Source organism: Podarcis raffonei, chromosome 3, assembly GCF_027172205.1.
Source record: "Podarcis raffonei isolate rPodRaf1 chromosome 3, rPodRaf1.pri, whole genome shotgun sequence".
Classification (NCBI taxonomy): Eukaryota; Metazoa; Chordata; class Lepidosauria; order Squamata; family Lacertidae; genus Podarcis; species Podarcis raffonei.
In genome coordinates this window covers 5440769-5455701 of record NC_070604.1, presented here as the reverse complement: position 1 = coordinate 5455701, position 14933 = coordinate 5440769, and the positions used below count along the sequence as shown (strand labels likewise).

The 14933-nt window shown below is 43.8% G+C and overlaps 1 protein-coding gene across 2 annotated transcripts; it reads left to right on the top strand.

Annotated features, from left to right (window-relative positions):
- The first annotated feature begins 306 nt into the window (after window positions 1-306).
- Window positions 307-12340, top strand: GLYATL3 (glycine-N-acyltransferase like 3). Of its 2 annotated transcripts, XM_053380447.1 has the most exons (6): window positions 307-2286; window positions 3013-3122; window positions 5172-5279; window positions 6330-6456; window positions 7265-7391; window positions 10504-12340. In XM_053380447.1, exons 2-6 carry the CDS (start codon window positions 3045-3047, stop codon window positions 10928-10930), a joined length of 867 nt encoding a protein of 288 aa, XP_053236422.1. In that variant the 5' UTR covers window positions 307-2286; window positions 3013-3044; the 3' UTR covers window positions 10931-12340. The 2 variants fall into 2 exon arrangements, with proteins under 2 accessions (XP_053236422.1, XP_053236420.1); XM_053380445.1 differs by having other exon boundaries at window positions 309-3122.
- The last annotated feature ends 2593 nt before the right edge of the window (window positions 12341-14933 follow it).

The window sequence follows — 14933 nt, the reverse complement described above, 5'->3', positions numbered from 1 at the left end:
AATACTTTATTTAAGGGGTCTCAGTGCCCCACCCCAACCCATAGACACTTCCTTTTCCATCAACCAACATTAAGGGGTAGGGCCTATTGAGGGGGGGCTTTCCTGATGGGATGAGCCAACCTAGCCTCTCCTTCCTATGTGTGCTACATTCAGAAGCTGAGAAGCTTGCAGTAAGTCCCTGGAGATTGAACTTGGCTCTCATCATCCCAAGTCATTGTCATACAGTGCTACCTCGGGTTAAGTACTTAATTCGTTCCAGAGGTCCGTTCTTAACCTGAAACTGTTCTTAACCTGAAGACCACTTTAGCTAATGTGGCCTCCTGCTGCTGTTGCGCTGCCGCTGCACAATTTCTGTTCTCATCCTGAAGCAAAGTTCTTAACCCGAGGTACTATTTCTGGATTAGCGGAGTCTGTAACCTGAAGTGTATGTAACCTGAGGTACCACTGTATTCCGTTGATTCTAAGCAGAAGGAGCAGCTGCCAAGTGCCTCTGCTTTTGAAGTAAGCATGCAGAAGAAGGGTGGATAAGCAAGTTTGACATTTCCAATTTAGCAGAGCAACTCCCTGCTTAGCTCCCTAATGTAAGTTGTCAGGGTTTTATTCAGTGCTTCCTGCCTCAGTGCCCTAGAAATCTACTGAGTTTCTCATGAAAATCATAAGGCACAATAATAGGTTTACATTTATATCAGATGGGAAGAGTTATGAATGACTTAGGCTTTTATCTGCATTTTAAAAGAGGAAAATAAAGTTGCTTGCAATCTAACAAAATATAATTTTACCTACTTGCAGTCGCCTCTTCAAGTTAAATTTGATCTCATGGATATTGGAACTAATGCCAAAAAGAGAGAAAACTGAAATTAAAGGATTACATTTTATTTTCAAAGCAGGGTTTGGTTCCTTTTCAATAAGGAAAGTCACACCTGGCATTTCTTAGATTTAGGAACCACAAGATTAAGGTGTAACTCTCCTTTCTTATAGTTCTGTTTTCTTAGGTTTAATTGTCAAGTGCCATTCAGTTTTGGAAAACAAGCAAAACAGGTATATCACATCTCTGGCTTGCATATTTTTCTCTCTGCATCTTCTGAAATAAGCCTGAATAAAAGAAACAGCTTTCCGCTACACCCATAAAGATGTTGCTGGAACACTGTACAGCCAAGAGAACTGTCGAATCAGTTTGTTTACATGCTACTGATCTCGGTTTTGTTTAATGACAAATGTGCTCTAGCCTGTGGTCCACAGGGAACTAAAAGTGCATGTATGGTTGCCAAGGATGAGACTTCAGCACCTAGGCTATATGGAAGACAGATTTTAGCTAGAAGTTAGAATTGCTTTGTTTCAAAAGAAGTATTCATATTTATATAAGTTTTAAGCGGGTTGTAAATCAGCCATGTTTCCTACACCTAATATTTAATCATCTTATCTATGCAATAAGATCTATGGTAAAGAAGTAGATACATAGGTAAATGGAACAATGAAAATGAAATTATATCTAATTCCTGAAGTTGCTGCCTTCTGTGGAAGGGGTATGCAACTGGCCTGCTTCCAAACTTTAATTTCAGTTTAGGAATTTTCACAAGGTAAAAATAAATAGCCTAGAAGTTAGAAATCTATAGCCTTGCAAGTAATTGAAGATGGACACAGGATTATTCCATGTGTCTGTTCCAGATATAAGATTTTTAGGACCTCTTCTTACAGATTTCTTAAGAGATGCAGAGCTTTTTCCTGACTCAAACATTCTAGTCAGTTTCTGTTCAGCAGATTCAGTCTGGCCCAAATGATTGTGGGAAGAAGCTAGAGCAGCATTAGGAAAAGCCTAACCGAACAAACGGGGTTTTGAACATGGGGGAAACTCAGAGCTTTCAAAGGCACAGAGGTCTTCTGCTTCCCACAATGTATTTCTATTTGCACAGTTTAGACCATTTCCCACAGGACTGTGTAGAACTATGACTAGTTCTTTGATGTCTGGTTACACCGTCGTAATTGCTCAATAATTCCTTAATAATCATTGTAATTTGTTTTAAAGTATGTGGAAATGGGATATCTTTCAAGAAACAGTGCTGCAATATCAAATGTCTTGTGGGCAATGAGGCAAGTTTGCAGGGCTTTGGAGTTTTTTGACCTTTACTATTGTCTTTTAAAGCTTGTGTTGTAAGTCCCTCCTTCTGAGGGTGTGGCTATTTCCTCTTCATCTTCCACCTGCTCCCAGAAAATCTATGTAACCGAAAGTGCCTCTTAGTGTTCCAGCTGTTTCCTATATCTGAACAGCCAGTTGAAAATCAGCCCCAGGTATGGACCTAGATATATGAGGGTTGTGTGGCATATTTGTATATTTTGTTCAGAGAGTGGCACGTATCTGTGTTCACAGCCCATTTTGACGCAAAATGCAGACATGGTGTTTTGAAACTTTAACCCAATTTAAAATACCGTTTTGATCTATACGCTATCCGTAACGGGCTATGCATTTCTATAAGATGTGTTTCTTTCTTACCCCATTGTAGAAGAATTTTGAGTTCTGCATTCCAACAAAATAATCTTTGCCTTGTGAATTTAGAGAGGGCGGCTGCCCATGCACAGCTCCCCACCCTCTCACGTTTAGGGTGAAGACAGGCTCTCTGTATACTACCCTTTATTGGGTTTAAAACTATGAGAGTGGACAACAGTGCTGTCAAAGTTTTTATTAATTTTATTTATAAAATGTTTACCCCTTCGGACTTGTCACTCTCATAGCTGCTTACAGCTAACTCGAAAAGGTAGAGCAGTAAAAACATCAAATTTGTGGCAGTTACTGTGTGAAATTTTCTTCAAGAAGCTTCTCATGGGTTTTAGTCCAGAATAAAGTCCAGCTGATTATAGGGTACTGGGGGGTGGGGTGGGCGATGGCACTGTATAAAATGTAATTATAAATACAGAAGGGTATGATCTCTAGGATTATGTTTTGGGCTTCCATGTTTCCAGTGCACTGAAGTAACATTTGCTGCTAGTCACGGTTTTTCTTCTGCTTGTGCCCTCTAGTAGGCCACCTATGTTTGCATGAAGGTTGCAAGATGCTGGTGTTAAACTGTTCTACAAAGCTGCAAATACTGGAACACAAATTACTCAGTAATTTTCCTGAATCACTCAAGGTAATGCAAATCTACGTAGACTTTATTTATGGGCTTGAAAGTCTGAACTATCAGGGTGTATCTTTTAGAGAGATGATGGAGTACAGATTTTTGCTATTAGACCTGAATTTGTACTTGTCTTCCATGCAGAAATACAGTTGGGGGCTGTTTTTTGTCTTTTTGAAAAGATGGATGGTCTGTATACTTTTATTAAATAAAAATGCATTTTATATTTATATTAGCACCCCCAGAACAACATTTAAACTTGCATAAAACAATTACAAAATGATCACTACAGTATTATGATAATGAACATTAGAATTTTATCAGGGGGTTGACAGTTATAATAATAATAATCTGATGCAAAATGGCAGGCTGGTTTTGTTCCTGCCTTCAAACATTGGGATCAGTGATTAATGGAGACCTGTTGAAAATTCATAAAGATGAAATGTTATATCTACCCTATAAATTCAGTTCGTCATAAATGTGCAACACATGCATAGACATAGATGCTCAGAGAGGGTAGCAGTGATTATGCTCTGCAGGTATGTGCCAGTTCTGAATGAAAAGTGCAAGGCTCCATTATGCTGGTGTCTCTCAGGTACCCATGTTCAACTGAGGTCTCAATTGCAGCCAGCAAATCAAGAGAGGTGATGCTTAACTCTGTAAGCTGAAGCATTCAAGAAAGCCGAATGTTTACTCCCTGAGAAAAACAAAACAAAAACTCACCATCGTTTCTGATACAGAATTGTGCCTGATTCATTTCAGGTAAAACATACACAACTTTTCTGGAAAACGTCAGAATTTGCAGTCTTTTGAAACATCTTTAAAGGCTCCTTTCAGTTTGTTGGTTTTGGAAACTTGCTTTTCGCTCCCTTGTGTTTTGCCTCCCTTCGTGCTCATTACTGCAGCCAAGCCCTTGGCTTGCAGAGTGTCATGGGAGTAGGGGAAGAACAATGGTCTCCTTCCTCTCTGTCCTCTTTTCTCCGTAAATGTCAGTAAGATCTTGCTTCCATCTACAATGGTTCTCTGAAAACACATTTGCAGAAGAGAGAGGGAAATAACTCAACCTTTTAAAGCAGCCTAATTCTTAGTTCCTTAGGCAGTGATGAATATAGGTAAAGGTAAAGGGACCATTGACCATTAGGTCCAGTCGCGGTCGACTCGGGTTGGGGCGCTCATCTCGTTTATTGGCAGAGGGAGCCGGCGTACAGCTTCCGGGTCATCTGACCAGCATGACTAAGCCGCTTCTGGCGAACCAACGCAGTGCACGGAAACGCTGTTTACCTTCCCGCCTTAGTACCTATTTATCTACTTGCACTTTGACGTGCTTTCGAACTGCTAGGTTGGCAGGAGCAGGGACCGAGCAACGGGAGTTCACCCCGTCGCGGGGATTTGAACCGCCAACCTTCTGATTGGCAAGTCCTAGGCTCTGTGGTTTAACCCACAGCATCACCCGCGTCCCTATTATGCATATCCAGTGCTTTTTTCTTCTTCTAAAAAAATATTTAGGGGTGCTCTCATTTTCCTACTCGTATTGAAATACTGCCCCTCAATGAGGCCAAACTTAGATTCACAAAATGTTTAGGGGTCTGCGTCCCCCCAGAAAGAAAGCGCTGCATATATCCAACCTGAGCATAGGATGGAGGCACTCACAGCATTAACACCCCAACAGATCTTGCTTCCCTATTAGGGTTCCAGATGGGCACCAAAGTCCAGCATAAAAGGCCGACGTTTCTCTGTCTCCTCCAGCTTCCAGCTCTTATACACAACAGCTCTGCTGCCTAGGATCACCTGGCATCCAGCCAGGTGGGGGGAGTGGGGGAAAATGCCTACCCCCCTTTGTGGAGAGCACGGTGTCTTGCCTCATGTTTTCGGATGCTTATGAGCACTTAACTGGCCAGTGAAAGCTAAATGACTTAATTTGGCTGGTCTACCAGGTTCCCTCATGCATGCTAGCCTCACTGATACAGGATCACAGGTTTTGGAAGGGACCTAGGCTTTCATCCAGACTGACCCTTGTAACAATATTTTTTCCAACCTCTAAACAGCTCATCTTTCCTTTTGAAGGTTTATGGAGCAGTGCTAAATATAAACAGAGGAAACCCCTTCAGGAAGGAAGTGGTGGTGGATTCATGGCCAGAATTTAAAGCTGTTATTACCCGCCGGCAGAGAACGGTATAGTAAAGAGTATAATCTAGTGTGTTCTCTCTCCATCTCCCTCCCCTCCCCCATACACACAACATTTAGGTGCTGGGTGTTCAGCATTGCTTAAAAGAGCCATGGATTTGTGAGTTCTCCTCTTCTCTTGCAGCATGAGTGAAATACACTAGGAGTCGAGTGTGGATTTCATGCTCTTTATTCAGCTCATAGTAGTGAGGAATCGAAGTTCCCCTGAAATGTCTGCTTTATATACATTATTTACACAATGGGCCCCACGTGATTGGCTAATTCCGGGATTCTCCTGTAGGCCAATCAGGTTGCGGATTCACTTCCACCTGGAGTTGGATTGGGTGGCTCCTGTGGACCAATCACCCCTGCATTCTGGATCCTGTTGTTCTAGGACCAATCAGACTGCTGCATTCTGAATCCTATTGTTCTAGGACCAATCAGACTGCTGCAATTTGGATCCTATTCAACTCAGTACAAAACAATGAGGAGAAGAAGGTTTCACTTCGGTTTTTTATTATGCCTGAAGCTGAACAGACCAGTTGGTTTTAAGCATGGTTTAGGGAGTCAGGCCAGCTTCAAACCATGTTTTTATTATACTGGCTTGTTTGCCCTAAATCATAGTTGAGATTGACTACAGTTTAGGTTCATAGATAATGATGAACCATACTTAATTGACAACAGAAGTTTCAACATGAGTCCTTAAAGCAAACAAGCTTTTTCATTTAGTTTTCTTGATTTATATCCAAATTTTCCTGATTTGTATACAAATGATTGCTGAAACTTGCTGTACATATTTGACATGCTCACTTCCTTACTCCTGCAATTTGAAATGGGAAGCCTAATGAGAATCGCTACAAAACTCATTTATTGAGAAGAAATAATGACTTTTGGCCATTGTTTCTTCATTCTAAGTTCTCTTCATTGACCTTCCGTTTGACCAGGCCTCCTGATTTGAGCCCTGTGGCACATCACAGTTTTGATTATAGCAACGAAAGTATTGTGTATTTGTGTGTATAATGGGATGAACTAGGGGTTTTTGTGTCTTTAAAATCATAGGCTGAAAGTGATGACCTGGACCATTTTACCAATGCCTATGCTGTATTCTACAAGGACCAGCAAGCGTATCAAGTGTTGCTGGAGAACCCAGAAACCGTAAACTGGGAGCAAGTCTTCCAAATACAGGGTAAAGCTTATTTCTTGCTGGGTAATGGAAATTAGGATGTGCCAATGCTGTGACTGACTTCTGAAGAAAGATTTCCAAGCAATATTGTCAGAGTGTGGAAAGAGTTAATGGCACAGACTTGAGAATTTCAGCAGTGTGCCCTTTGTCACAAACTAGATTTTTGCCAGGGTATGTTGTACCTGCAATATACTAAGAATATCTATATCAAATGCTGTGCTCTAAAGATTATAGAATGAATGGTGAAAATATAGCAGAAATTAAATGGTGTATGTTCTCTTGCAGGCTTTCACATAAACACTTGCTTATTTATGTGTCCAGCAGCAAAGTGATTCTCCCTCTCTCTCTCTCTCTCTCTCTCTCTCTCTCTCTCTCTCTCTCACACACACACACACACACACACACAGTTGGTTTTGCACTAGGGAATTTGGTGTGATGATTGCAGCTTATGAAAATGTGTATACAAGTTGTTTTATTTAAACCATTGTGTTAGATTCTTTCAGCTGTTTGTTTAAATGCCCCAGGGTACCTTCTCACAAAATGAAATGAATTTAACTTTTAATTTGACTCATTCAGTGAGGGATGTAAATTTGGTTGTCAGTACAGGTGCCACAAAATATCTATATAAAGCATCAAAATGAATTTTGGGTGCTGTCTTATGAGTGTGAAAAAGGAGCATTTCTAAAGAAATGAAAAAAAGTATTATGTGGGACACAATACAGCACCTCTAGCTAGTTTGGCTAAACTGGATTAGTCCATTGCCTTATATCTTGCGTTTTAAAGGCTTATTCTCTCATTTATCTGTACGCAGGACTGCAGGATGGATTGTACGACGTTTCCCAAGCTGTAGCTAGTTCCAAGCTTGTGGATGTAAAGCAGTCTTGTTTCCAAATGGTTATCCATCCAGATCCTGATACACTTCCTGAGGTTAAACTCCCGTATGTTTAGTCATATCATTACTATTTTCCACAGCAATGCCGCTCTTGAAATATGTGCCAAAATTAGACACTGATTTATGAAGTTGGGTGAAGACGCCACAGTTCACTCAAGGATTCCCCCACCCCAACCAGTCTGCTGATTCCTGTCCTTTTCTGTATTAATGTTTTGCAACATCGGTGGGCAGATTTCAGGCTTGTAGAATCTCATTTGTTGTTGTTTTTTACTAGATCCACTGGCCGATGACAGGTGCAAAATACGGTTGGAAGGAAAGTTGGGCGGGTGACACACAGCATAGTATTAAACAAGAAGGTTTAAAATGTACTCCCGAATCTTTCCTTCCCCTAGCTCTGATCGCCACATTTTCTAAATTAAGATGCTGTGACAGATGAAGAAAAGAATCCCCTTTTTGTATTTTTTTAACCATTTCCAGGAGCAACTCCATGGACAAAATTGCTACCCTGCAGGTGTGAAAGCAAAGAATGCATTGTTTCAGTTAGATGCATTCCTTCAAACTCACTTTTGGTATTAAGAATGGACTTGTATTAGTAGGATTCAAAGGGATGCGGGTGACGCTGTGGGTTAAACCACAGAGCCTAGGGCTTGCCGATCAGAAGGTCGGCGGTTTGAATCCCTGCGACGGGGTTAGTTCCCATTGCTCAGTCCCTGCTCCTGCCAACCTAGCAGTTCGAAAGCACGTCAAAGTGCAAGTAGATAAATAGGTACCACTCCTGCGGCAAGGTAAATGGCATTTCCGTGCACTGCTCTGGTTCGCCAGAAGCGGCTTAGTCATGCTGGCCACATGACCCAGAAGCTGTACGCCGGCTCCTTTGGCCAATAAAGCGAGATGAGCACCACAACCCCAGAGTTGGTCACGACTGGACCTAATGGTCAGGGGTCCCTTTACCTTTACCTATAAGTATTATCCCAAAAGGCCGAGGTGGGGAGCGAGAGCACGGAATATCTGATAGGCTTTATCGCCTACTGGCTCCACTTTTCCCTTCTGTTTGACTCCTTTCCTTCCATTGCCACCCATCTCAAGTAGGGCTTATCCACACTTGCCTTTTGGCCCACTCTTTCCAGGCACTGGTCTGTGCTTAAAAGCTCTGTGTCCAAGCCCTTTTTTGCCACAGAGCTTTCTCCTCAAAATCCAGCTCTTTAGCACTCAATCAGAGCAAATGTCAGTTCAGGTTTCCCACGGATTGAGCTTTAAAGGGCAGATTTTCGCTGGGAGAACTCCAGAGCAATAGATAAATGCTTTTCAATATCTTTATGTGCCCCTTTGCCCAGGTTGTCTGAAGTTTGGGCTGGGTTGTCATCAATGTGCTGATGACACCCAGCTTTATCTGTTGATGGACGGCCACCCTGACTCGGCTCCAGACATGCTGATCAGATGTTTGGAAGCTGTGGCTGGATGGCTGCATGGGAGCCAGTTGAAGTTACTGTATTTTTCGCCCTATAGGATGACCTTTTCCCCCTCCAAAAATGAAGGGGAAATGTGTGTGCGTCCTATGGGGCGAATGCAGGCTTTCGCTGAAGCCTGGAGAGCGAGAGGGGTCGGTGTGCACCGACCCCTCTTGCTCTCCAGGCTTCAGGAAGCTATCCGCAAGCCTCGTGTGCCCGGCGGGAGGTCCCGCTGGGTGCGCGAGGCTTGGGCCGGCAGCCTGCAGCCCGAAGCGGGGGCGAGCTGCGGAGCCCGCCCCCTGCTTCGGGCAGATGTCGGCAAGCCTCTCGCGCCCTGCAGGAGGTCCCGCTGGGCGCGCAAGGCTTGCGGCGGCAGCCTGTTCTGGGGACTGGGGTCGGGGGAAGCTCAGGCTTCCCCCGCGCCTGGGGGAAAAATAATTTTCCCCCCTTTATTCCCCCCCCACAAACTAGGTGCGTCCTATGGGGTGGTGCGTCCTATGGGGCGAAAAATACAGTAAATCCTTCGAAGACAGAGGTCCGTTGGCTGGGTCAGGACAACATGGGGTTGGGGGGGTCAACTCCCATCTCTTGCAGGGGCTTAATTAGTGCCAGCACCTTCTGTCAAGAGTTTGGGTGTCACCATCAACACCTCCCTTTCTATGGAGACGCAGGTTGCAGCCACAGCAAAGGTGGCATTTTCCCATCTCCGCCATATTAAGCAGTTGGTCCCTTCCCTTTCTTGCCCTGATCTGGCCACAGTGATCCATGCGATGGTCACCTCCAGGCTTGATTATTGTAACTCGCTCTACGCAGGGCTGCCCTTGAAGCTGTCCCAGAAACTCCAGCGGGTGCAGAATTCTGCGGCGAGGCTCCTTACGGGGTCCTTGCTGTGGGATCACATTTGTCCAGTGCTTTACCACCTGCACTGGCTCCCGGTGGAGTACACAGTCAGGTTTAAGGTGCTGGTTTTGATCTTTAAAGCCCTATGCAGCCTAGGACCCTCGTACCTACGGGACCACCTCTCCTGGTATGCCCCGAGGAGGACCTTAAGGTCCATAAATTATAGCGCTTTGGAGGTCCCGAGCCTCAAGGAGGTTAGATTGGTCTCAACTAGGGCCAGGGCCTTTTCAGCACTGGCCCCGACTTGGTGGAACACTCTGTCACAAGAGACCAGGGCCCTGCGGGATTTGACATCTTTTTCCACAGGACCTGCAAGACGGAGCTGTTCCGCCTGGCCTTCGGCTTGAACTCACTCTGACTCCTTATATGGGATTTGGTATATAAATGTTTCCTCCCCTTATGGTCTTGATTTATGGGCTACTACTAAAATGAGGCTGCATTTTAAGCTGTATTTTAAACCATATTTTAAGCTGTATTTTAATTAACTTTTTTTCTTTTTTCTTTTTTTCTATTATGTTTTATTGTATTTTATATTCGGTGTTAGCCGCCCTGAGCCTGGCTCTGGCTGGGGAGGGCGGGGTATAAATAAAGAAATTATTATTATTATTATTATTATTATTATTATTATTATTATTATCATCATCATCATCATCATCATCATCATCATATGACAGGCACTTGGAAACAGAGCTTTAAAGTGCTCACTGTGCCTGGAAAGAGCAAAGGATAAGCCCCTTAGTATGTATTCCCTGTTTTTGTGTGTACCTTATGGATTTTACAGCACATTTTAACTGGAGAAATCTTTTTTAGGCTAGTACCTCCACCCAAGCTTGCTTCCCTCGATGTCTCCCATGCCAGCCTGCTGAACAGCACATGGTCCCGAGGAGGAAGCGAACAATGCCGAAAATACCTTGCCAGCCTCATTTCCTGTTTCCCTAGTACCTGCGTCCTGGATGAAGGGGGCTGCCCCATTGCCTGGGGTTTGACGGACCAATTTGCTACTATGATCCATGGTTATACTTTGCCGGAACACCGCAGGAAAGGGTACAACCGCCTCATAGCGACAGTCCTCGCCAAGAAGTTACATAGCCAGGGCTTCCCAGCTCAGGGAAATGTCCTGGAGGATAACGTCCCATCAGTAACTCTACTGAAAAGCATGAATGCCCAGTTCTTGCCCTGCCAGTTTGTCAGACTTATCCACACGCCTTTCGGTTTTGTAAACACATCTCGGCTGTAGCTTAGCTTAGAGATTCAGTGACCTTTGTGGCATTTCTTTACAACGGATGAAAGATACACTGCAGCAGTTTGGGGGGGGGGTGAAATTTGGTGATATGTAGAAAAGTCAGAAAACTTCATAGAATCTTAGAGTTAGTCCAGCCCCCTAGAATGCAGGAATCTCAGCTAAAGCAGTATGCATAGTACCATATTTTCCGGCGTATAAGATGCCTGGGCGTATAAGACGACCCTCCAACTTTTCCAGTTAAAATATAGAGTTTGGGATATACTCGCCGTATAAGACTACCGCTCTTCCAACGCACACCAAATAAAAATTTTAAAAACCAGTCTCCAGTCCGGCTCGGAAATCCGCTCCACTTCCCAGTGGCCGGGGGCTTCTGGGGCCAATTTTCAAGCTTATTTCTGCTTCATCTAGAGAGCTTGGTGTCCTCTGATTTAATTTGCTGTCATTTTATCCTGGTGGGGAGTTGCTGCAGGAGCTGCTGCTGTAGCCGGCGTATAAGACGACCCCCGACTTTTGAGAAGATTTTCCTGGGTTAAAAAGTAGTCTTATACGCCAGAAAATACAGTACTTTCTTGTGCATGAAAATCTATCTGGAAAACCAGTCCTCCCCAAAGTCTATGATAAAGCTCTGACGGACCTCAGTAAGATTTTATTTTAACCTAACCCAAATGTATCTAGCACCAGACGTTTATTATATGAATTCAAAAGTAGACTCCTGTGCAGTGGGGTGGTGATGGGAGGCAGCCAAGCACACTTGCCCCTGGCTTCGGAGGGCTAAGCTGGCCAGAGGGGCCCTGCCAGCGGCTCAGACAAGCTGCAGAGAGCTGCTTCTGTGCATGTTGTGAATATGAATCTGGGTGAATATCACCAATCCATAATGCAAGCTTATCCGAGTCCAATTAAACAACTGCATCTTCTAATCCAAATCGGTTTGGGCACCCCACATTAAGAGCTACCAAAATAGATAGATATTGTGATCCCAGAAGTCTCTGCTTTAGTGCTTAGTGCAGGGGTCAGCAAACTTTTTTAGCAGGGGGCCAGTCCACTGTGCCTCAGACCTTGTGGGGGGCCAGACTATATTTTGGAAAAAAAATATGAACAAATTCCTATGCCCCACAAATAACCCAGAGATGCATTTTAAATAAAAGCACACATTCGACTCATGTAAAAAAACACTGATTCCCAGACTCTCCAGGCCGGATTTAGAAGGCAATTGGGCCAGATCCGGCCCCCAGGCCTTAGTTTGCCTACCCTTGGCTTAGTGTATCATTTCATATTGTTTAAATGAACCTTAAGTTTTTGTTGCTTCAACTGTTCTTAATTATTACCTTATCCTCTCATAGAAATATTAGGAATGAATAATAGATTGCAGTTGCACTTGCATTAAACTAGCTATTCTCTCACCTACCGTACACTTTGCCTCTATACTTTCAGTTTAGTGTTCATCTAATCCAGTGATGGCCAAACTTGGCCCTCCAGCTGTTTTGGACTACAACTCCCATCATCCCTAGCTTACGGGACCAGTGGTCAGGAATGATGGGAATTGTAGTCCCAAAACAGCTGGAGGGCCAAGTTTGGCCATCACTGTTCTAATCGGTATCTGCCAACATGGTCATATTTTTTTTACCTTACATGGAGGAGTAAAGAAAGATATTTTAAGGGACCTGAGAAATATACTTTCCTTAAGCCTCGTACAGTGGTACCTCGGGTTACATACGCTTCAGGTTACAGACTCCGCTAACCCAGAAATAGTGCTTCAGGTTAAGAACTTTGCTTCAGGATGAGAACAGAAATCGTGCTCCGGTGGTGCAGCGACAGCAGGAGGCCCCATTAGCTAAAGTGGTGCTTCAGGTTAAGAACAGTTTCAGGTTAAGAATGGACCTCCAGAACGAATTAAGTACTTAACCCGAGGTACTGTTAAAATCACTTGCTAACATGATCCATAATTCCCTGGGAATTGTAGCTATTTGAAGGAAGGCCTCCTAGCAACTCTCAGCACCCCTGCAACCCCCCCCCCCCCAAATCGGGGGTCATGGGCCTCTGAAAATTTATCGGGTCCTCCATTCCCAGCCTGCCTTGCACCATCCCCCAAATGAACTTATTGACCTTCAGTCCAAACTGTGACACACCAATTGCAAAGAATGAAATAAGCTAAAACAAGATAGCATTGGACAAAGGTTTATTGCTTTGCACATTGCACATCGCATTTGAGATAGGGAAAGCCAATGTCTATTTGCTCTAAAAGATCTGCATAATCCAGAGACCTTGGGCTGGCCATGGAAAGAACTACAAGCTTTGCCTTTAACATCTCTTCAGATCCATTATGTGAAGATTCCCAACAAGCGGTAAAGGCCTGGGTCCTGGTGGAAGATTTTGGGAGCTTTTGTTCCAGAAAGTGCCCAGTTTCAAAATGAATGTAATTGTAGGAATACCTAGAATCTGCTCAGCCCAATCTATTTCCTTTCAGCCACTTGCCTGTAGTGATTATAATGAAAATTTTGATCACAGAGTCAAGCGAAATGAGCAGCATATATGCTGAGCTAATTTAACTTACCTGGCAGGGGAGACACCTTGATCATTAAACCATCCAGTTCAATGGGATGTGCCCCAATTTTCCCTAGTTCTTATTCAAATCATTGCTTGATGGTTTACTCTCCATTTTAATACTTAGTGCCTACCTCCTCAAACAGGGACGCGGGTGGCGCTGTGGGTTAAACCACAGAGCCTAGGACTTGCTGATCAGAAGGTCGGCGGTTCGAATCCCCGCGACGGGGTGAGCTCCCGTTGCTCGGTCCCTGCTCCTGCCAACCTAGCAGTTCGAAAGCACATCAAAGTGCAAGTAGATAAATAGGTACCGCTCCGGTGGGAAGGTAAACAGCGTTTCCGTGTGCTGCTCTGGTTCGCCAGAACCGGCTTAGTCATGCTGGCCACATGACCCGGAAGCCAATAGAGCGAGATGAGCGCCGCAACCCCAGAGTCGGTCACGACTGGACCTAATGGTCAGGGGTCCCTTTACCTTTATCTCCTCAAACAAAAACTTTGCTAAACTGGTTTAACCTCTTGAAACCAACAGAGACTCAACACAGGATAAACTGCAACATTCAATTGCACTTAATGATGCAAGGTAGAAAGAGTAGCATTTTGAAATCCTCCTGGATTAGTGGATTACAACTTGCAAGAGAGCATTGAAAAGTTACATCAGATTTTCACTTTCCTTCGAGTACCGCTTACCAATTTTTTGCTATTCATGTAAGAAATACACCACTAGGACATTAATTTAGTTAATTAAATGGATTGGACCAATACTGGGTCCAACAGTCAAGAAGACTGTTTCTGCACATGTTGTGGAGGGAAGTGAGAAGCCTGCCTCATCCAGGGAGTCTCCCTTCTCCCTGGTCACCCAGAACATGGAGAGAAATGAAGACGGCAAAGTCGTGAGATGCAAGGTGATGGAGCTGTAGGCGGCTGGGGGAGGAGCCTTAGAGGGCAGTGGGAAGGTGGAGACCTTCAGTCCTCATAAACTGGCAGGAGCTGGAGGCAGGAGTAGGTCAGCAACAAAAACACCACCAGTGCCGGGGAAGTTCACTCTTTATTCAAAGAAAGCAAAACAGGGCTTTCTCCCATCCAGTTTTTCCATAATACCCCCCGCCCCCAATTTTTAAAATAGAATTTCTCCACAGAGTAAGTTTTGCATCTGAAAATGAATGAAATTTATTTTTATTGGCTAATATATTCCATATCTTTCTAACAGACTTAACTGTTTCAAGAGTTGTTTGAACTTTCAAATATCTTGATCCTAATGCTGCCCAACCTACCAAAGGTGCTTTGTATTTATGTAAAATCATCCAAAATATGATCTGGATATCAAAACTGGAAGGCCTCTCAGAATATAGATAAATCTGGGGACAATGTTCTTAATCAGATTCCTGATGCAAATTTTAAAAACCAGTGGAATTTATCATTGGGCTTAACGGTCATTGGTCCCTTTACCTTTTCACAT

Bases quoted from the DNA above. Each gene is read 5' to 3' on its own strand.
- GLYATL3 (XM_053380447.1), top strand. From the start codon at position 3,045: ATGCTGGTGTTAAACTGTTCTACAAAGCTGCAAATACTGGAACACAAA. The intron at 3,123-5,171 runs GTAATGCAAATC...TTCCTTTTGAAG, and splicing joins ATTTTCCTGAATCACTCAAG to GTTTATGGAGCAGTGCTAAA. The intron at 5,280-6,329 runs GTATAGTAAAGA...TTAAAATCATAG, and splicing joins TTACCCGCCGGCAGAGAACG to GCTGAAAGTGATGACCTGGA.